The 23312-nt window shown below is 43.1% G+C and overlaps 1 protein-coding gene across 3 annotated transcripts in view; it reads right to left on the reverse strand.

The window, feature by feature from the left end:
* The window catches only part of tle2a (TLE family member 2, transcriptional corepressor a), a 42575-nt gene extending 23426 nt beyond the window's left edge, over window positions 1-19149 (reverse strand). For 2 of the 3 annotated variants that reach the window (XM_035175926.2, XM_035175925.2), the window contains exons 1-2: window positions 18444-19148; window positions 7242-7405 (exon numbers count right to left, since the gene is read on the reverse strand). In XM_035175926.2, coding sequence (XP_035031817.1) covers window positions 7242-7405; window positions 18444-18467 — 188 coding nt within the window. In that variant the 5' untranslated portion in view covers window positions 18468-19148. Of the gene's footprint in view, window positions 1-7241; window positions 7406-18443 lie in introns of all 3 variants that reach the window. The other variant, XM_035175924.2, reaches the window with a different exon arrangement.
* Between the last annotated feature and the right edge of the window lie 4163 nt (window positions 19150-23312).

Raw genomic sequence — 23312 nt, forward strand, 5'->3', positions numbered from 1 at the left:
TAAAACAGGTTTGTGCCAAATGATAAAACATCTAATTTTTTCTTTGAATATTAAATATCATCAGCTGCATAATTGATCTGTCAATATAATGTAGAATTACAGAGCTTTTTGTAAAAGTATTGATGGAAAAAAGAAACTGTTGAGTTAATCTCCTCCTTCCCTCAGCCAGTTGTGTGTCTGGTTTAAACAAATACACACTGCGTACAGAGGAGATGAAGGTGTGAGGTGAGGGCAGACTGGTTCCATCAATATGAAGGATTTATGACATGACGTTGAAAATTAAACGTGCTGGTTCCAGGTTTACAACTTTGACTTTTTACTGGTTTGCTCAGTCCTCTCCTCTGTGATAGTAGCCTTTATATCTTTGAGTTTTGGACTAGTGGTTGAATACTGAAGGTAATTAAGATCATGGCAAATTGAGGACTAATTCATCGAGAAAACAAATGACCAAGTAAAAAAATTAAATGTTTGTTGCTGCCCGAAAGCTCAATGCACACTGACCTGTGTCAGCAGCACTGACTATCTACTGACTTCAAGTACTTGACTAGAAGTCATTCCCGTATAATCTATTTCCTAATATCATATAATTGTAAACAATTATAAGGTCATGTTTGTGTAAATGACTAAATTAGGTTTTTATTTTATTTTCAGAAACAAACAGCTTTGTGATAAATCATGTTTAGATTTCCCAAATCAAATAAACAAAACAACATTGGTCAAATTTGATCAGAATCAAGGTTGATACCAAACAGACTCCCTGGCATGGAACTACCTGTTGTTTTCCAATACTGAGGTCTGCTGGTTATATTCTTGACCAAGCAATTGATTGTATTTGATCAATGAAATGTACATCACTATTTAACGGAGGCCAAGGTGACATCTTCAAAATGCTCATTTAGTTTGACCATTGAAAACCCAAATTTCAAGAATATATTAAACTAACACAAGCCACGAAACAGCTGAATATTTGATAGTTTTGCTTGATGAAAGTGATAAAATCTCGATTATGAAAATTTTTTCAGTTCTAGCTTAATTTAATTTTATGCACAACCCGCTCATTATCGTAATCATTGTCGGAGGATGTGGATGTTTTTATCTTGAAAACATTTCTGTCTACATGACAGATTGATCCTTATTGATTCTCCAATGCAGCTAAAATATCACACAGTTTCAACATCAGCTCAAAACTTGGAAGCCGTTATAGTCTTGGCAATACGACATCGTCACTGACACAAATACAAACCAACCAGCGAAGACACACGCACACGCACGCCTTTTCCGTGTCAGGACCATTGAGCCCTTCAGGCCCCAAGTATGTTCACTTTTCATCTCATTATTGATCAACCTTTCCTCACTGCTCCTCTAGAAAAAACGTCAGATTCTCTCCATCTTCAAAACCACAGACACACACACAGAAATACACAAACACACACACACACCAGGGACCCACCCAACTTGCCTGTGTACTCTTTCATCATCTCTCAAGGGCATGCATGAGAGCAAACACACCTACACACACAAAGCCAGGATCTCGCCCCACAATAGCGGGCCAACCATAACTCTCTCTGCTGCCAGACTCACTGTAAGCTCTGCTCTTTGATAAATGTTTGACACACACACACAATTAGAAGTTGTATCACACAAACCAACCCACAACGCATCTTTAAACAAACCACAAACCCTCAGCCCTCCCTAAAGCAAATATAATTTCATCATTTGGCAAGCGACAGACAGGCAGTTAAACACAGAGGATTCCTGACTACTTTATCTAATCACACACACACACACACACACACACACACACACACACACACACACACACACACACACACACACACACACACACACACACACACACACACACACACACACACACACACACACACACACACACACACACACACAATGTCAGTGCAGGTTTGACTCAACAGTTCAGACAATACTCAGCTTTGGTAAACTGGAGCTTCTATTAGAAATGAAAACGTCCTTTTTTGTTGTTAATGTGCAAACTGTAAACCCAGTTAGCAACTTCTCGAAAAATAGCTGAAGTCAAATGCAGCGCGTGAGAAAAAATGGAAACTTGTGTGAAATTTATTGGTGCAACAGTGGCACAAACCTGGTAGAAGATTAATGGATGTATTGTAACAGTGAGTGCTGAAGTAAAAGTTAATAAATAAACAACACAGAAATGCTGTGAATGATGACCAGTCATTAACCTGTGGCTGGTTTTACTTGTGCTCAACAAGAACAGTTCTCCACAAGATAACCCGTCGCTCTTTCTGCTCATTATTGCAGCAAAAAATTATATTGTAGCATTTCAGTGTGTGTGTGTGTGTGTCCATCTGTAGCCTATACAGCTGTCTAGTATTTTGGCAGTGACGAGTGGAAGGACTCGAAGTGACAAGTGACGGCATGTTAGTGGTGAGTGGAGAGCTGATATCTTCCCCTCCAGACCACACACACACAAACACGTCTTGCTTTAACATTTATTTAAGGTAAATAGTATTCGTCGACCTATTGGTCTGTTTCACTCAGTGTGTGATTTGTGAATCCTCATATTGACTATGCTGCTATTAACCCATTAAAAATGTACCCATTGTTACAATGAAATGGTTAATTGGTATTATATAATGTGCCAGGCACTCGTCCATTCTTAATAGTATATTTCAATGTTATGGGTTAATGAGTGTTGGAGCAGAGGCAGGATTAATTAACTCTGCTGCGTAGATTACATGATTTTGTTTACAGCACCCGGACATCGACGTAATTTCTTAGTTTTTTTCCATTTTTGTCTACGGACATTGTACTAGGAGGCCAGGCAGATAGAGTCTGTAGAAACTGCAGAGCATCTCACTCAGACATTTGCGTTCACACATGCACCGTGCGTCCAGTGCATATCTGAAAGCAGCTATAGAGACACATTTTAGACTAATTTAGCAGCTTTTCCAGCTGGGGACAAAAGCTGTGTCCCCAATTGGGGATAAGCAGATATTTGGGGTTGGTGGTTATGTTTGAGTGTTAGGTAGGCTAAGTGTTAGGCGAGTAGTGGTTATGGCAAGTCTCCATTAAGTGAATACAAGTGTATGTAAATGTCCCCCAAGTGACCTGCGACTGTGTGTGTGTGTGTGTGTGTGTGTGTGTGTGTGTGTGTGTGTGTGTGTGTGTGTGTGTGTGTGTGTGTGTGTGTGTGTGTGTGTGTGTGTGTGTGTGTGTGGAGACAGAATTACAGTAATAAGAGCTCTGTGTCAGCAGCTCCTCCCGTCTCTCCTCTGTCTGCTGATTACGGCCTGTTTAGATAGTTCACTCACGCACGCACACGCACACACAAAATCAGGGCCACTGACCCACCAATGACCCTCTAATTAATTAACCCTTCCCTCTCTTCTTCTTCCCTCACTAATCTTTCTCAACCCTTCATTCCAACCAAGCACACCCCACCAAAACCAAACAAGCGACACACAAATTTAGAAACACACCATGCCACCCACCCATCCATCCTCCCGCCCCCCCTCCACACACACAGTTGCAGCTCATCAGCGCTAATCCCTTCCCTCAGTCTTTTTCCTGCCATCTAATCCAACATCTATCAGAATCCAGCCACCTTCCCTGCAACTAAGCCGTGCTATTTCTAGACAACATCTATTTGTGTGTGTGGAGATAATTGGGGCCTGTAAGTGTGTGTGTGTGTTAAGGGCAGGCATCAGATTGGGAGTGTGTCTGAGTGGGTCAGTGTGTGTGTGTGTGTGTGTGTGTGTGTGTGTGTGTGTGTGTGTGTGTGTGTGTGTGTGTGTCTCTCTGTGGGAGTTCGGGTCATGTTTTCCCTGCAGGGTGAATACGGTAACAAGTGGGTCCAGTTACATGAAGGTGTAGCCTGCGATCAGATGTGGGCCTGTGTCCTGACCTGTCTGCTGTTGGACTAAACAAGGACACCGATAATCCTTCTGACCACTACATGTCTGCTCCTTTCTGCTGCCAATCGGACTTTTTTTAGCGTCACATGTGTTAAGCAACTGGCATCTGATGGCTTCTCAGAGTTACGCCATTATAGAAAGAATCTTATTGTGCTGATCGCAATGTTTAAGTGAATGTAAAAACTCCTGTTTCTACTATGGTTGTTAAATGAGCTGAAGGAAGCACTACTGTAGCAGTTTCTACAAGGTTTTTCCTCCATTTAGAAAGTGGGGTGCCAGTCAGAGTCCAGTCTGACAATATTATTATTATTAATGAAAAGGAATCACTCTGTCAACCCACACAAAACAATATCAATGAACCAGGGAGAAGAAAACATCCCCCCTAAACAGCACATTCAGAAGAAAACAGGCAGTACATGATTAAGTTCCTGTATTAAGGTGCATAAATTAAAAAGCAGCAAGCACAGCAAAGTGAGTGTGCGAGTGAGAGCGTGCATGAACAGGTTTTAACAAAGTCCATTCCAGGATTTCCAAAAGTTTCAATTTATTATAAATAACTATAAATAAAAAGAAAACAAATGCAACCAAATATATAGAACAAGAATTTTGAAAATATATTTTGCAAAAATGAAAATATTATATATATATACACATAACATCTGTTGTATCATCAAGAGTGAATAAATTTGATTAACTGGAAGAAAAAAAAAAAAATGAGTACATAAAGCTTGAAGTACTCAAAAGGCACTTCTGGCAAGAATGAGTGTTATAATATGGGAAATATATTTAAGTGTATATACACATATATATATACACATATATTGATTTGCTTTGCTTCAGTTAATCTCCTCACAGGTAAAAAACAAAAGATTAAAAAAGAAATGTATTTATTTTTTCTATTTTATTTGATGATGCTCTCATGGGGCAAATCTGTGGCTTTGTAAATATGACTTGACTTGAATCACAAGCTTTTAAAATGTAAATAGATTGTGGACAAATTATGATCATATCACCAAAATACCACTAAAAGTCTTAAAATATTGGATTATCACCCAATCTGACATGAATGCACAGTTTTCAGTGGAAGTTGCTTAAAATGAGTTGGTTGAAAATCAGAAAGCAGCATCGTCATTTTCCGGCATGAGCAGCTCAAGTTTACTGGCATTTGTACGTCAATCATAAATGAGCAATACAACCAATTAACAGGTACTCGTCTGCCAGAGTCAACATACGTCCAACAGTTTTGTGTAAACATATCCATTAGACACTCTGTTCCAGCAGTGTTTGCCATTGTTATGGTTACAGTGTTAGTTTTCAGTTGTAGTCATGTACAGAGATTTAATCTGCTGTGTTTTTTGTGCTCACAACAGTCTGTGGGCTGCTGGAGAAGCCGGTAGCAAGGTGAAACAAGCTTTCCTGGAAACCTGAACCAGGCCTGCTCAAACAGCACAATGTGGTATAGAAACTGGGAGATGCAGATGGAATCACAAGCTCGCGCTTGCTCCCAATCGTGTTCTTAATCTCATCATGAATTTATTGTTTATCCTGCTCCCTGGTTCTTAGTTCCGGCTCTTGTCAGGAGAGTGTGGCTCCAGGTGTTTTGTAACACGAGGTGTAACATTGAACTGCCGCCAGAGGAGCTGATCACACTGTCGCTACCAACAGATCCACAGATGGCTCGTGTTTGTGAATGGCTTGGTTTGCCTGGGTCAGTGCAGCTTAGAAGTTTGGTTCGCAGGTTTAGTTTGCAGGGAAACTGCAAACACTTTTGAAAAAATTAATTCAGAAGGTGATAACCTTGGGTTTCCCTCCTGTTCACTGAGCAAACATGCTATTTCAAGACTCTGTCCCTTATTGGAGCAAAATTCAATAAAAATCCAGATAAAAAGCACAAAAGATGTCAAAGAGGTGGTCACAGCCAGCCAGTGCTGGATAGGTGTGGGTGTGCGGGACCTGATCTGGCAGTGGTTTATAGTTCATGTGGTGGGACTGGATGATTGTCATCACATCAGGAGACATTTTGTAGATTCTGGGTTAAAATAATCTGCACAAAAAGGGGGAAAAAATACCTGCACAATTATCTTTCCTAATAATATCCATGAGACCAAATTATTAGTAAAAATATAAAGCTCTAAATACATGTCCTAATATTGGAAAGTGTTTTGGTACTGAAAACGGCTCTCGGAGGGACATTGCATATCCTGCTCAGGCTGTTTATACCTCAATCAGTCAATGCTGATAATGAATCCATTTCATAATGATATCATGATGGAGGCTGGATGTCATTATCCTTCCATATGATCATAAATAAGTTTTCAATCTACAGTGATACAGAAATAAAAATGCATCCATAAAATTAACTTTTCACTTTTCTGATTTCTCTGTGTCTTCTTTATGATGTCATATGATGGGGAATACTTGTCTGATCAATGCATTTATTATCTCTAATATTTGGGAAATGATTCGGCCAATATTTTTCTCAACCTTGACCTTTGACCCATCATTATTCATCTGGAAATACCATCGCAAGTAATACTCCCCCAAAATTTACACACACAGGGGTAAAAACAGAACCCTGCTGGAGCGGCTATGCTGGCGAGCAGGGTAACAACAAATACAAAAGAAGTTTATAGGGGGACAGAAAGGAGGGAGGGGAGATTCTGGCCAGTTGAATCAAAGCTGGATGAGAGACGAGTGAGGGGGTGGGTACTCTGTGAAGGTGTGCCAAGGGAACAGAGAGGGAGAGACAGAGAGAGAGAAAAGAGAGAAAGAGACTGAGACTGGGACAGAACAGCCAGCACAAATCCCACATTCAAAGACATTCTAGGCACATTCCTGCACATCAAACACACCACAGAGTCATGCAAAAAGAGTGGCTAGCATTATATACACAAAATAATATATGCATACTTCTTTTCTCAAGGGAAAAAAAACAGCACAAATATATATACACATCTGCAGTGGTCCAGAAAATCGGAGCCAAGAAAGTTAGTCAAAACATTGCATAGCTTTGCGTTATCTCAGTCAGAGATCGAGTGCATGTGTGTGTACACACATGTAAGACAGGAGAGCAAGAAAGGACATGAAATACAGTGTGTTGTATCTGGCTCAGCTTGGTAACAGGCTGCTGCGATCAATCAAAGCATAGTGCACATTCCTGCAGGTAACTTTATAACATGAATGGAAAATTCTCTCTGTTGTACAAAATATTATAAACTGCTGTGCACAGTTTTTGACATGTGCTAACTCTTCAAATTCATGGATCTGTTCCACAAAGTGGACTTCCTGGATAAAAGTCATCCATCAGTGTACAGTGTAAAAAAGTTATACCTGTGGTACTGGGTCTGCAGGAACTGAAACTCCTCCTTGATGCGGTCCAAGGTTTCTGGGTAGGTTAGTTTCAGTGACTGGGGCACCCCCGATGCTGCCGCCGCTGCTGCGGCTGCAGCTGCCACCACTGAGGCAGAGGACCCAGGGGGTGGCTGCAAAGGTGCCTGAAAAGAGAAGAGATACCATGCTTAGTGGGGGAGTAACAGCAGACAAAGATCACAGTTTGGTACGTACCTCAGGTAAGGTTTGGTACGTATCGGTACAGCAAAAACAAGAAATACAAATGTTACACAACTGCTTATTTTTTCTTTTTTTATAATCGCTTACTTTAAAACGTGTTCTCGCAACAGAATATGGCCGCTTTTCTGCCTCCCTTCTGCATTTTTTTTATAAGAGTGTGGATACCAGACGTGGTCAGGCTGTGTTCGGAAAAATTCGACTGAGAAAGGATGTAAAATACCTACCAGTATGGGATAATTCCAAAAAACAACAAGTGTTAACATTTGATTTCCAAATTGCGACAACCTACAACCAAAGGGTGAGTGATTTTCTGTGTAATGTGACTGTTTTGATGTGGTAATGGAAAAGCTCCACTCAAGCTGTTTCAACCATGACAAGAAAATATGTACCTGACCACCAAATCTGTAAGCGCTTACCACCATGCCTGTGGAACCATTGTGAGGGGCTGTCTATTATTGAGACACTGCCGTCACTAGCAGACGCAGATGTGAATGGGTCACCAACTTGGAGGGGGAGGGCGGAGTGTACAAGAGCCTCTTAGCCAAATGAGCACACTTTGTCTTATTTCAAGTCCGAGTAGAAAAAAGACATAAAAAAAAGAAACAGAGCAGTAGGAGGGAGAGAAGTGGAGTAAAAGGACCCCATCGTGGCTGAAGACCCCTGCCCACCCCTGTGCTTAGTCTCCCTTCTCTACAGGGTCCAGAGCAATTAGGAGACTACAACCACAGAGGTAATGCTGCAGGACAGGCAGACAAAAGGGGGCTGAGAGCCGGACTAGGAGGGTGGTGGGGGCTGTCCGTCTGTCTGTCTGTTTGGCTCTCTGTCAAAATAACAGAGAGCAGAAGCCGACTGGGCCTGGGACAGTGGGTTCCACAAGCTTATCAATGGTGAATATGACAGTGAGGCTGAGTGATAGTAATGTACCATAATTTCTCTTGCAGAGAGGCACTAGTCTTAATATGACTGTTAGTTTAACGGAAGCCAGTCTGGTCATTGATTCAAAACATGTTTTGCTCTTTTTCAGTTTGTGATGGGAGATCCAAAGAAAATGGAACATTTTATTGTAGGCGGTTAAGGTATTAAGATTTAATTTTTACAAAAAATGTAACTTCATTCAAACTTAATTTGGCTAAATTATTTAATCTGATAAAACCCTCAGCTGTGAGGGTATTTCATAATCAAGAGTTCTAAGAATGAGCCTGTGAGGTTTGTGAGTTTTTGCTGCATTTTGTATTAATCTGATCATTTTGACTTTTTCACATAATTATTTTCTGAAAATCCATGTTAAGCCTTGTATGGAGCTGGACACTGAAAGAATCCAGTTGCTTGTGTCTTAAATCCCAACAGACTGCAAATGCAGCTTTGCCAACCACTGAGTTTGCCCTGCAGCAATATTTCACCATTGGAGGGTGGTGGACGAGGGCAACTCATGTTTCTTTTATATGCATCCATAACTGGTGGTAATGTTGCCTTTGTTTTAGAAATCCCTCTTGGCAGGTATGTTCATTAAACCAATATCCAAACAGAGCCAGTTTGTACATTATGTAAAAACAAGACTAACCAAACTATAAACGTGGAAGAGTTACTTCCTATTTGAAACATTGCTTCAGTTTCCAGAGTCTTGACTTTGAATATGATGCACCGTCCATCTTATGCATCATGTAATAATCGTCAATGTCAGCTACAAAGCTTCCATTCAAAGAATCAGAGTAGAAACACAACAGGACACATGTTAAAATGCAATAACATTAAGTCAAAGGTCAAAGGACTTGACTCAGAAAATCCAGATGCTGACGTAGTCGTAGCGGTGCCATGTTGCTCAACAAACAGTCAACAAGTTCAGTGACAGTAGGTAATCAATAGGTTTGAGTATGTGGGTAGGAATAATTTAATATATTGTTTTTAAAAATACACCTCTCCTCTTAATGTCCTTGACATCAACAATGTCTGTCACACATTAATATTAATGAATAAACAACTTAATCACAACATTACTCAACATTGATGCCAAAAATAATGTGTTGATTATGAGCAGAGTGAGTGTAAAAGGAATAATCGTCAACAGGAGCATTTTAGCGTTGTATAAGAACTAATCGCCATCCTGACAATGCATATCACACGACCATTCGAGGACACTTGGCATGTGTGTGTGCCGGTCTAAAACAGGACCGTCTTCTTTGCCGTTACTGCTAACTTGTAGAAAATACTACAAACAAGGAAAGCAGTGGTGACAAATTAGTGGAGGGATTTTCTTCTTGGACCAACAATGAGGAGGAACTGTGACCAAACGCTTTGCATTCACTGCTGGCAATCGATTTCCAATCAGGAAGCAAATGCGGGTGACTGTGTCATCATATGAATAATGTGTCCTCCTTTTCTGCTCATCCAAACTAAAATGCAGCTTTAATTCTAGCTTTGTCAAAATAAAGCTGGACCACCAGCAAGTGTTTGCGATTTAGGGCCCCCAAAAACTCTGGACTAACGTAGACGGCAGGCGACGGCTTAAGATGGATGGAGGGTAAAATTGGACCGATGAGATGAATGAGCCTAGTGAGGAAGTCAGAAATATACAGAAAAGAGAAAGATAGAGAGGAAGTGTTGTGAAAAGGGATGGAAATAAAATAAAAAGGAGAAAGGGGCAGAAAGCAAGCACGGAAAAAATAAAGGAGAATAAAGAAAGGAAAGAAAAAAAGAAGATGGGAGAGGGGGCTGTGGCCTCATTGTTCCTCTTTCTAACAAGCTGCTCTCAATCTGTCGGCCAGATTCGCCTCCTAGAGCACAGACAACCACGCACGCACACTCACACACCTCTTTTCCCTTGCATGCACAGCTCCACCATTATGCACACTCACCCCCACAAAAATACACATGCACATTTTGTCAGGCTTGCTCACACACACACCCACACACACCTTTTCTCACACAAAACCCATGATTAAAAAAACACACACACAACACACACACACACACACACACACACACACACACACACACACACTCTCTCTCCCTCTCCTTTCACACAACACACACGCACAGAGCAATTACTCTTCACAGGAGGAAAAAAAAGAGCACCAAGGCCATTTTATGGGAGGATGGAAGAAGAATGAAAGAAAAGACTATCTTTCTTCGCTCTCTCGCTCTCATCACTCCTTTCCCTCCCATTTCTTTTTAATATTTTTCAGGGATTTTCTTTTTTTCTTTCTTCACAGCCATGTCGCCGGAGGACAGGTGAGAGATGGGGCAGAGCCTTCCGCTGAAATGGATGATGCTAGTGAGCTGGTCTATTTTCTGACCCTCTTTTTCTGAAAGAGAGGATGTATAATAAGATATATAATATTTGTATATCTTAGGTGAAAGAAACAAACGTCTCTTTGCGGTCTTGGCCACTTGGGACATAACACCCAACCCCAGTCTGCTGGTTAGGATTTCTGTTGTGATGATTCACACCAGACTGGACGTATGTGACAGATGCTGCCTCGAAACACGGGCAAAGCATACATCATACCCCAGCATACAACCTCTTTAAATCACACATGAAACACTGCCATTAGTCTGTTCCAACTCCTGATCTGGCAAATAGCTGAGCAGGCTTTAAAGTGAGAGGTCAGGTCATTGCGCTGACCTGTTGACCTGTGGGAATGAGTCTAAACTGAGCCTCACCTGATAATCCCACAGTCAGTTATTCCATCCCTCTTGGCTTGAAAGCAAACAAGAGACATGCCGTCTGCCCTTGAACAAAGCTTACATAGGCGGAAAATCACGGTTACACAATTACAGCAGGATCTTTTTCTGAGGGAGGATTGCATGAAGCAGGTCGGCTTGAGGAAGGAAAGCTTGTCTCCAATAGGATGATCTGATTATTTAACTGTTTAGATAAATCGGCGGTGAGGTGCTCACGGGCCCTGAGCCGCAGCCCAGCGTCGCGGCTATCTGTCCCGTTCCAGAAAGCCAGCCGAGGAAGCTACAGGCCAACATTAGGGGTTAAAGGCCACCTATTGCACTAGGTCAATGATGAAACCCCAGATATGACCCTGTTGCATCAGATGTACGCACACACACGTTCCACACTAATCTCTCTCTTATCCCAGGAAGGCACAAGTCAATTGCAATGATTAAATGAGGGCCTGATGATGAGGGGATGAGGGAGAGCGAGCGTGAAGGAGTCATCTACGGGGATAGAAATTATTTAAATCAAATCCCACATCCCTTTGGTGGGATAGGTTAGTGAAGACAATCTAGTAAGGCCGTTTTAAAACATGCTAGCTGCTGCACAACAGCTGAGAAACCAAACACAGCACATAAGAGATCAGGGTACATGTTCTGCACAAACATTATATCCAAGGTCACATGCAACAACATCCATGAATGCAAAGATTCGTACACAGACAAACGTAAGCATCTGTGCACAAAGTTTATTCTGATGTGAATGAACCACTACAAGTGGGGCATTTATTTCTAATTACACTGCAAGCAACAAACCACTATGACCTCACATCCTTGCTCCAACCCCCTCCTGCCACCATTAAAAACAACATGCATACACACATGCTCAAAAAACAAGACTACTCTCTTATACATGGCCCCTACACACACACCATGTGGATGGGTGCACAACAGTTTTCCACAAGTATTTACAAGCACACGTGGACTTGATTGAATTCACACAGGATAGCTACAACGTCAATAACGTTGGGAATCCACAATATGGGTCTCAATCGTTGCTGCCCGCACTGACCCACAGTGATACGTGGTTTTTCTAATGGAACTGAAATGGGGCCATCACTGTTATGATGTGGTTGTGCGAGCAGGGGAATATTGGGTTCACTAAAATGAACACTACTGTGTTTTCTTATCAAGGCTGCAGGGGATGTGGGGAGGAAGAGAGATGACTGGATGATTTCTCACAGTCGCCTTCCTTTCCCTGCCACACAGCATATAGCAACAAAGAAAGAAAGAGTTCTTCAAAAAACCTGAGCGGTTGCCACGGTCTTGTTTTTTTTATGCCATTCTGCTTTTGAAATGCTGAATCTAATTTTAGGCAGAGAATTTCATTTATCATAAAACTACAGTTGCAAAAAAACTAGCCACAAGTCAACATGAACTTTTTGTCTGTTGGTTGGGGTTTCAACGGCTCTGTGAGACTAACATGACAACGCTAACATGCTCCTATTTAGCAGATAATATTTTTATATAGGCTAGCATGCATTTGTGAATTACTACATAGTTAGACTATGTAGTAATTATGAGGCATCTAAGGCTGATGGGAGTAGCATTAGTAATACAGGCATTTAGTCAAAAACAAAGTGTGACACAGACAAATATTTAGATAAAAATGTATTAAACCTGTTAGGAAGATAAACTGTTTATAAATATGGACAACATATTGCTCCCCAAAAGTGAAGTCAAAGCATCTCTATTGTCACCTGGTGGTTGGCTCCAGTATAGGTCATAAATCCTGCCTCTTCCATGTTAATGGTTGGAGCTGGACCAAATTAAAAAGTCAAAGTAGAGGTCAAATACATTTTTCCCAAAGCTGATTTCTATCACTTAAGGTAATTCTTATCAAATTATTCAAGCGTTTATTTTTCGGATGAGTTTGGTTTTAATTTCATATTTGATACGAATATATTGATGCTATTAATATGGGCCGAAGCGTCATAATTGACTGCTGAGACTGACTCGTCGTGATTGGTCGAGTTATTCCAACTCTCGATTGCTACTGCGCATACTGTAGGTCCAAATTTTGCAAGGTGGATACTCTGGCTAGTCGGAGGAAGTGAAAACGCTGTGGCTAAAAATATCTTTGCTGAATGTTGAGATTAGTTTGTTTTATTCTTTTTATCTGAGCTCGATCTCTCTGTCTCCTTCAGCTGGGAAGATGCTGTGCTGCTGCTGCCTCCTTCATAAAGCTCAGCCCATTAGTCAGGCCACTAATTACACTGCTTACCCACAGAGTCAATCATCAGAGTAAACACCCACCAAGCTCTCTCTTCTCTCTCCCTCTCTCATTTGAATACCACCAAGGACGCTGTGACAGGAGGTCTAACTCAGGGTAACATAACTGAATGTGTGTATCACTGTGAATCCACCCACACATGCCTAAAATCGCACGCCCCCAAGTCCGAGGGCCAGGAAACATGTCAGTACACAGCCATCAGAAGGGTTTGAATTTAAAGCACCTGATATCAAATTATTCCAAAACTACGGACACCATTCAACAGTGATTTGCATTGTTAAAGCACCATGCAGTAGAGAAGGAAAGACACTGGTCCATTTCCTATAACCCCCCCACCTCATTTCCTACAACCCCCCACCCAAATTAGCAATCTGCGTGGCTACATGCGAGAGAAATGGGCTCTTAATCTCCCAATGATTTCTGCACTTAGAGGGGAGGGGCTGGCAGGCACCTGTTTCATTAGCGCCACCACTACTCCCCCCTTCTCTCCTTCCTCCCGCATGCCCCGTTATTCAAATTTCCCTGCTGTCAGCCCACATTAGCGAAGAGCCACAGTTTGCCTGTCAGCTGGCTTAATTGCTGGAGGTGCCTTCTTTTATTAGGTAACCCCCTCAGCTCATTTGTTCCTTCCACTGAGGCGCACCTCCACAACAGCTTGTGTAAACCTGAAATCCCTTCAGCCTCGTTTCCTTCATTTTCTTTTTGCCTCCCTCGGTCTCTTTCTCTCGCTAATTCGCTCCTGAGCATAGCAGGCGAGCTCCTGATCGATAAGACACTCTCCCCGCCGGACAACAGTGGTGATAAAGAGCTAAAAGCATGCTAGGACTCAGGAAGTGTGTGTGTGTGTGTGTGTGTGTGTGTGTGTGTGTGTGTGTGGGGGTTATGATAGCTCTGAGGATGAAGAGAAGAAAGCATCTCCATCTCGGTCACTCATTTGCTCTCCACACAACACTCTGTCTCTTACCTGCCTTTATTTAGCTCACTGAACAGTTTCATTAGGGAAGACGACCTCCTAGATGACGATACAGGGCATGGCCGCACTTGGAAGTAAGTTGAAAACAAAAAATGTCCCTCCTTTGCATATTAAGTCACACGTCTTGTTTGTGCTATATGGCCCCAAATCAGACCTTTTCCTACACCGTTTGTGCTAAAACAAGAGGGGTGGAGAAAATAGTTTTTGCTAAAAAAAGGCATTTGATTCTCAAGTTATCTGAGACAGCAGATCATGACGTGAATCTGGCTTTGTTTTGTGGCTCCCTCTGTTCTTCAAGCTTCATGCAAACACAAACCTCACAATGGCGCTTGGCCGAGTAGGAGCAAATAGCGAGGTCATGTGGGCTGCATATGCTCAGAGTTTAGCAATGCTTAATGGCTATTGTTTTGGCCTTGAATGATGAGTACAGTGACAGAGCAACAACGTCTACTTGCACAAGTATAAGATAAAAACCTGTACTATGGCACCTTAGAAGAGACAGACCTACATTTAAACATCAAATGAAAATTATTCAAATTTAATCCACCCAACTTTCTATTATAAATATACCACAGCGTACTAAAACTGTGTGTGAATACGGTAACAATACAAGTTCAAACTAAGTGAAACAAGGAAGCAGCTCTGAAAAATATAATGAACGCTTACAATGGACGGTCTGGTTAGAAACCAAATCAGTGATAGTCAGATAGTAACAGCACGATACGTTCCTTTCCTACTAAAAGATTAGGAAATGTTATAGTAACAGATTTGAACCTTTGGCAAAACCACATAAATTAAAAAAGGTTATCAATACTCGTTTTCAAACGAGAGCTGCATTTTTAATAGCCATTTTAAACCAAGTGGTCTGAAGAGGATGAATATGGAGGGCATTGAAGGGAATTCAGAACAAGGCCACGTTAACATCATGCAGAGTGAAAAAAAAGAACACAGCCTTTCATTCGAACGATGGAAGTGTGTTAACGTAGTGCAGGCTATTGAGGGGGTGGGGTCATCCAAAGTAACGTTGCCTCATGTTGCAAAAAAAAAGTTTAATCTCTTTTAGCTTTTGCTGCAATGTGACATCAATGTTCATTCAACTGGACGCCCCGGGTCTTATTTCATTGTCACAGGTATATAAAACAACACAGCCTCAGAAATGCAGCCCCTGCACTCTTTCAAGCTGGACTTTTTTTCCCCAACTGAACGTTCACAGACTTTTGCCCTGCATCATGCGGCAGTGTTGGTGAGGAACGTGTGGTCTCATGCATCTTTAACTCGGTTACAGAAAAAGCTGAACCGGATTCGACTATTTTGTCGCACAATGCTGCATCTTTTAGGACAACCTCCTCTCAATGCGCCCCCCCAGCACAGTTCCCTCATTGAATAGATAAGGGCTGCATTTTTCCTACACAGGGTGAGTGTCTGTCTGAACACAGCCAAACAGATCACCCCCAATAGTAGCCTCTTGACAAACCCCTCCCCCAATACTCAGCTTTGTTGAGAAGAAAATGGTTGGTAGAGGGCTATTGGAAATATTATTAGCAATCTTATTATGAACTTTGAGCGATCTCGATGATCAATTTATTATATTTTGATTATCTCTTACAGGCCAGGTCTTAACAAACGCTTGTGAGGTTTATCAATGTCACAATTTGCTCCTTGTGAATACATGCCTCACCTTTATTTCAAGCGGGTAAAATGTGTCATTGTTAACATGGTTAGCATCGTTGTAGGCTAAGAAAACAGACGATTATTTTCTGATTAGATTTCAATTTTAAATTCTACTTTGATATTTGGCTTTCTTCTTCACTTGTGGATGTGTCTGCAGTACAGCCTGGTACGTTTCTGTCACTAATGTGGCAGATTAGAAAGAACCCTAACAACCTGAGAGCCAGCCATGTCCCATACACATCTCAGCTAGTCTACAGCTGGCATCAGGCCGAATCCCAAAACCATCTGGGCACATACAAGGACCTCAAGTGTTTCCAGAAACTTTTTTTTAATGCTGTGTTTACAGCACCATTACATCTGCACGTATAATCAGATTTTTAGTCTCTGATAGGGAGAAGTTTGGCTCAAGTGTGTACTGTATTTAGTGCTTGTTAAATGTGCAAGTTGAGTGATTGAAAAACAGCAAAGTCTGTTGTGCTTTATGCCGTGGAGAGAATGTCATATGAACCTGTGTAATAAGAAAATAGTAATAAGAAAATATTTGGAACAGGTGATGAACTTCATACACGAGGAATCCACAATGAAGATAAGGTATAAACAGGTTGAATTACATGTCGATACCAATAAGTGTCTCCAAAGTGGGCAAGTTAATTGATAACTAACATTTGATAAAAGACAACTATATATTCTGTGATATATAGGCCATGGGTAACGGGATTTATGGGTCATATCCTTCACAGCGGACCATCCTCCGGTGATGACAGGCTAGCGTTTCAGATATTAAACAGTTTGCCGTGTTGAGTGGCCCTTCACTGCGAGGTGCAAACAACAGCTCCTGATGGCCTGGGACTTTTCAGAGAGGGGGGCCTCGCATAGCACTGTCGAGATCTGCAAAGAGGTAGAATCGAAACGGGGCCGCCGGCCTAAACATTCTACCCAGACCCGCCGCAGTCTGCTCCTCTCACCCTGGGACGCCTGCCCATACATTAAGATGTGGTTTGGAGCTCTCACAGGAACACAGCGAGGAGAGGCTGGATGAGAGGGATTGGGTTTACAGTGCAAACCACAGACCCACAGTCTGCCTCCTGCCCTGCCTTCCTGCAGTCAGCCATACTACATACACAGCTGCTGGTGGTGTGTGTGTGATGTTTGTGTATGTGTGGCGTGTTTGGATTGAGGGGACTCACAAGATCCTTTTATCGCTCAAAGGAAGTAGAGGCTGAAATAGAAGTTACACTGCACGGTGGTGGTGGGATTGAAGCATTATGCAAACACACAGATGCTTCAAAAAATTAAAAGAATGTGTCCTTTTTGGATCTGAATGGATTTGTGAGAAGAGTTAATTTAAGTGGCGCGCACATATTCGCATTAAGTTTGGCACACTCTGGTTTTCGGTGCATGGACGGGACATGAATATCCAAACACAGTCAGGGGCGGGGTGCAGGATGGCATGGCTGAGGGATGTAGATGAGGGTTAGGCAAATGAGCAGGTCTTAATTGATACTTCACACAGCTGGAGGACCAGTGTTTATGTATTTCAGTCTACTCAAAAGCTCTCCACCTAACTCAGCTAAAACAAATTAAAGCCATGCACTCACACAGATCTATCTGACAACAGCCCGATCGGTTCTGTTGTCATTCTCACAGACATTACAGAGCATTGGGGCATTAGCGGTTGTCTCCTCGCTTTCAGTCTGTCCCCCTTGATATGACTGAACAGAAATTTAAAAAAAAGCAGATTTTTTTTGGTTGAGAACAATGAGTGGCACTTGAGAAGGGCAGACCATTGAGTGATGGTGTCAACAAGCCGGGCTGACTCACTACCCCCTCCCTCCGAGCAGCACATGAGGAAGGGACAAACACACTTCATCATCTGGGTCAACTCCACCACCAGAATGGAGCTGGAAGGAGGCTCCATGTTTCCAACCCCATATGGAGGAGGTGGCGGCCACCAAGGACACGAGATTTCACACACACACACACACACACACACACACACACACACACACACACACACACACACACACACACACACACACACAGACACAGACACTGGGCAAAGTTTAGGTGCCTCGATAAAACAAATAAATTCTGCCCGACCTTCACTGGACGAAGATTACACCGGGCGTTTACATAAAGACTCATGAGATGTGAAGTTGCATTATGTAGCGCACTACAAAAGGACTCCCCCGGAAATACATCAAAGGAATAAATAAGATAAACAATTCCTACACGCACTTTCTTTATAGAGGCTAAAAAAAAACAATATGGTTCATTGTGTTTAATAGTGATTCCGGTTAGGAAACAATAACCGCGTTCCAAAATGCGTGAGGACTGTTAGATAGACGCGTAGCCTTCTTACCGGTGGTCGGTTTTGGGGAAACATTGTAGCCGCCGACTTGTGCGTCTCAGTGTTTCTTCTCTTTTCTTCCTTCCTCCTTCTTCTTCTTCTTCTTCGTCTCTTTCGGGGCGGAAAGCTTCGTCGAGAACCGCGAGCAGCCGAGAGGTACCTACTGCTATTGTGGCGCTCACAGAGGCATTTGGCCCGGTTTCAGAGGTAATGGCAGCGCTAGTCTCGGCTCGCTCATTCCTCGCTTCCAAGACCTCCTTTGTTCTGGGTTATATCTCCACCAGCCACCGCAGCGCACCGCACCGCACCACCGCAGCGCAGCGCACTCGACGCGGACAGGAGAGGAGGAACACCCGGGGTCCAGGGGGGAGCTCGCTCGCTCGCCTTCTCTCTTCTCGGCTCCTCAACTTCCAGCGACTTCGACCGCTTTCCCCTCTCTCTCTCTCTCTCTCTCTCTCTCTCTCTCTCTCTCTCTCTCTCCTCCTCTACATATATATATAATTCTTCTTCCTCGGCGTCTGTAGCGTGAAGGCCAGAGGGGGGTTAATGTGGTTTCTGCTTGTGGCTCCGGAGACTATGGCCACACCACCCAGCGCATTCAATGCAGCCGCAGCCTCCTTTTGTCTCGCTCGCTGGCCTGCACTTCTTTTTCACACAACACTCCCAGAGTCCCTCACTTCTCCCTCACCCCTCCTCCCTCCCTCTGATCCTCAATGGGACATAACATATGAGGAGCTTTTCTGGTGAGGAGTGGATGGGGTGTGGGGGGGGGTCGCACCTAAAGACACGGATTGCTACCCCCCACCCAACCACCCCCACTTCCACCACCACCACAAATTGTTTTATCAAAAATTAATAACCTTCTGCTTCTATTACAAATAACAGCATTTCTCTCCACCGCCTGTGAGACAATGCTCTTCTCCACACAGCCTCACGCTGTGTGCAGATCTGCCTTATTTACATGTCCCTCCCCTTGTTGTTGTTTAGCACTCGTAATGATGCTAATGAAAATACACGCACACCCCGATTAGGAGATTTTATTAATTTTATTTCGTTTCTTTTTTGAAGTGCAAACATTTCCTTTTTGCAACGACAGCTTCAGAGGGTTCAGAGATTGAATGAAATCTCCACGTGGGGCTCGGCTTCAGCGCAGTAAACACTGGCAGAACCAGCCAATGGGTGTGGAGAGCGCCCACGTGGGCCGCGATGACCGGCTGCTGATTGGTGGATGCGGGCTCACCACGTCAATCAAAGCCGGTGCTCAGCGAAGGTTTTAACCCTTTCCTGGGTTTGTGTGCGTGTGTTGAGTGTGTCTGTGTGCTGAGTGTGTGTGGGGTGATGGAGGATGCTGAGGAGATGTGTGGTTGCTATCAGGATTCAGTGGTTTTCCCTTTTCTCCCCTCAAACCTTCAACTGTATGAATAAAAAAATAAAAAAAAGAATCTCACATTGGCCCCATTTGGTCCTCGTCGATGTGGAAATAAACATCTGCATCACCTTCCTTTTTTCTCCCTGGACGTCAGAAATTAGTTCTGACCACAGGGACCTGACCAGACATGACAAAACATAATCTAGATCCGAGCCCCTGCATCAGAACCCTGCAGAAATGCAACGCCGATCACGTTTGAGACAATTACAAGGCTCTGTATTAATTGTGTGTATTGTTGTTACCTGGAAAGAGCAAAAAAGGACTGTGGAGGAGAAGGAGGAGAAATGGTGGAAAAATTGGTATTCTGGTGGCACGACCCCTTTAGCGGGGCTCATAATTAGAGAGAGAGATATTGAAAAAGCAATTTCTGACAGTGGAAATCACAACCTGCCAGAGGTGGAGTTGGAAAATATAGATGGGTGTGTGTTTGTGTGAGAGTATATAGTGTGTGTGTGTGCGTGTGCGTGTGCGTGTGTGTGTGTGTGTGTGTGTGTGTGTGTGTGTGTGTGTGTGTGTGTGTGTGTGTGTGCGTGTGTGTGTGTGAGAAACAGACAGAGAGAGAGAGAGAGAGGAAAGGCAGAGCGGGGGGAGGGAGGGAGGAGGAGGAGGAAGAGAATAAAGGATGAAGGACAGCAGGGGGGATGCTGAGAAAGAGGAGCCAGTGGGAGGGTTAGAGATTGAAAGAGAGGGAGAGTGCACACGGGTGATGAAAAAAAAAGAGGGCTTGTGTGTGCGTGTGTGAGTGTGGCTGGTCCTTGTGTGTGAGTGTGAGTGTGAGTGTGCGTTGAGCAGACAAGTGAGGGAATGAAAAAAGAGAGGAGGGTAAGGGGAGCAAGCAGGGGAGAGTGGAGAGAAAGAGGGAAGGAAAGAGAGAGAGAGAGAAAGAAAGAAAGAAAGAAAGATTTTATTGCCATTTTTTACCCATGAATTTTAATGCACAGCACTGGCCTCCCTCTCGGATTCTGGGATCACATTTATCAGGAAAAAAAAGTCATGAGAAATGCAGTGCTTTGCAGTCTGCTGCAGCATGGGGAGATCTTTCATGTGTGTGTGTTGGAGGTGTGTGTGTGTGTGTGTGTGGGGGTAGCTTGCTGGGCTGGGCTGGGTAATGGGGCGGGGGTAGGCGGCAGGGGCTGCACAGGATGTATGAGTCTGCGTTGTGTTGTGCTGGGGGGGAGGCATAATAATATAGATGATAGAAAATGATAAGTGAAGGACACATATTATTGCTATTGGCAGGTCAGATGAAGGAGTGAGCTCGGTGTGTGTGTGTGTGTGTGTGTGTGTGTGTGTGTGTGTGTGTGTGTGTGTGTGTGTGTGTGTGTGTGTGTGTGTGTGTGTGTGTGTGTGTGTGTGTGTGTGTGTGTGCGTGTGTGTGTGTGTGTGTGTGTGTGTGTGTGTGTGTGTGTGTGTGTGGTGTGGGTGTGTGTGTGTGTGTGTGTGTTGGCCCAGCTCCAGTGATTAAACACACAGAGTCCACAGTGCCCTTCTCTCCTCCACAGTGGCCTCAGAGCGACGGGACATCAGAAGTGGCTCCCACAAGAGAGGACTTGATGGCCGTAATGCTTTTGCTTTGAGCTCATTCGTGTGAGGCTCTAAAGAGAAAATTCTTGTCAAACACATGTTCGCTGAGTGTAAGTAAACACACGCTCTCCTCCACACACCTGTCTCAAAGGGCAAAACTGTGCAAAGTGCCCAGAGGGAGCAGCAGCATCACTTTCTAATCACAACTTCAGGCGAGGAGAGAGCAGCAGTGAAAGCCAAGACACCGGATACACAAACACTCAAATTATTACCTAGCAGGAGGGAGTTGTTCTTGAAGGAAGCGATGAAAACAAGTTCACTTCCCATGAAACTTCTCAGATCGTTTCATTCCTTTGTGGTTGCCAGCAGCAATATCAGCGCCACAGTGCGTGTGTGATGCCCTCATAACAAATGAGGCCCCAGTAACGCTGGATGAGGTCTGCAGGAGAGATCCTGTCCACACAATGAACCATCATCACGTCCTTACACAGTTCTGTTGTTTACTTGGAAGGCAGCATGATGAGAGCAGTTATTCCTGTTTAACTTGGATCAGTCCACCTGTCTGGTGTTATCCCCAGGTCCTGGGCAGCTGTGGGATTATAAATTTAAATCCTGCTCGAAATCCAGAGTGTGAGAGATGGAGGCTCGCTGAAACTCAAGATCAAAGAGTCTTCAGGTTTTAGAATTACGTAAAATCATAAATTTTCATAAACCCTACCCCTAACCTGAACCCTTACCCTAACCCTAACCCTCTATTTTAGGCCTTAAAATGTCTTAAACACATTAAAATACAACTTTCTACGTCTTAAATATGTTTATAGGTCTGACTCATGTTAACGTTCATTTAACGCTACTTCTGTTGCACTTTAAAGATTTTATTTTTGTGGATACATACTGTTTCTGCCTAGAGTCTGCACATTGAGGGTACTTCTCGACTAGGCTACTTCATTTTATCTTCAGCTACAGGGAAGTGCTTATAATTCTGGGACCCCGATATTCCTTCATATCTATTGTACCTGACAAAGGTCTCAAATTTGATCCATTATGGTCTTAAAAAGTCCTAAATTGAACTTGTTGGAACCTGCAGAAACCTTGTTAAACAGAGTACATCGAGATCTTTTATAAGCGATAGAAGGCCAAATCTGTATGACCTCTTCAGGTCTACACGACCACTTCAGAGCACTAGTACAACATGTACCATATCTAACAGTAACAACAATATTCAGCTGTGTGAAACATCAGGTTTGGGACACAGAAAGTCAGAATTAGACCCAGAATGTTGAGACCAGTGGTGAAGGAAGTACTCAAACATTTTACTTATAAGTAAAAGTGCAAATAATTAAACCAAAATGTGCTCAAGTAGCCTAAAGGTAAAAAGGGAAATTCTGGTGTTCTTCAACCTGGGTCCTGTGTTTATTAAAGTGTAGATCATCTCTGCTGGCAGACACCACTCAGCTGCAGTGGCTACAATGCAATCTTATGGGGCAACTGCGACAGTACAAAAGTGACTTTTTTCCACCAATAAGAGTCTCAAATTTATATTCCGGGTCTTAAGACTGTGGCAACACTTCACATGACTCAGACATGGAAGATGTAGTGGAGTATATATCTTTTTTCAAATTTCTGGATTGCTGGAAATTAAACCAATCACCTCTCACTATGAAAGTGTCTCTGATTGGTTGGATATTTTCCTTCAGTTCAACTTAATTCAACTCAACAGCCGACAGAGCCCTCTTTAAAAACTGAATCCCACGGGGGCAGTAAAAGATGATACGGGAGGAAGGTGCTTCATTCGGGGAGGGGGTCATAAACTCCTGTTTATGTGGTACATCCCTATTCGCTCCACACCCACCCTTCCTTCCCCGGCCCCACTCGAGCTGTCCCCCACAGTTTCCCCTGTGGCTTTGGGACGTTTGTTGAGACTGGCT

The sequence above is a fragment of the Hippoglossus stenolepis genome, chromosome 14, assembly GCF_022539355.2.
Source record: "Hippoglossus stenolepis isolate QCI-W04-F060 chromosome 14, HSTE1.2, whole genome shotgun sequence".
In the NCBI taxonomy this organism is placed as follows: domain Eukaryota; kingdom Metazoa; phylum Chordata; class Actinopteri; order Pleuronectiformes; family Pleuronectidae; genus Hippoglossus; species Hippoglossus stenolepis.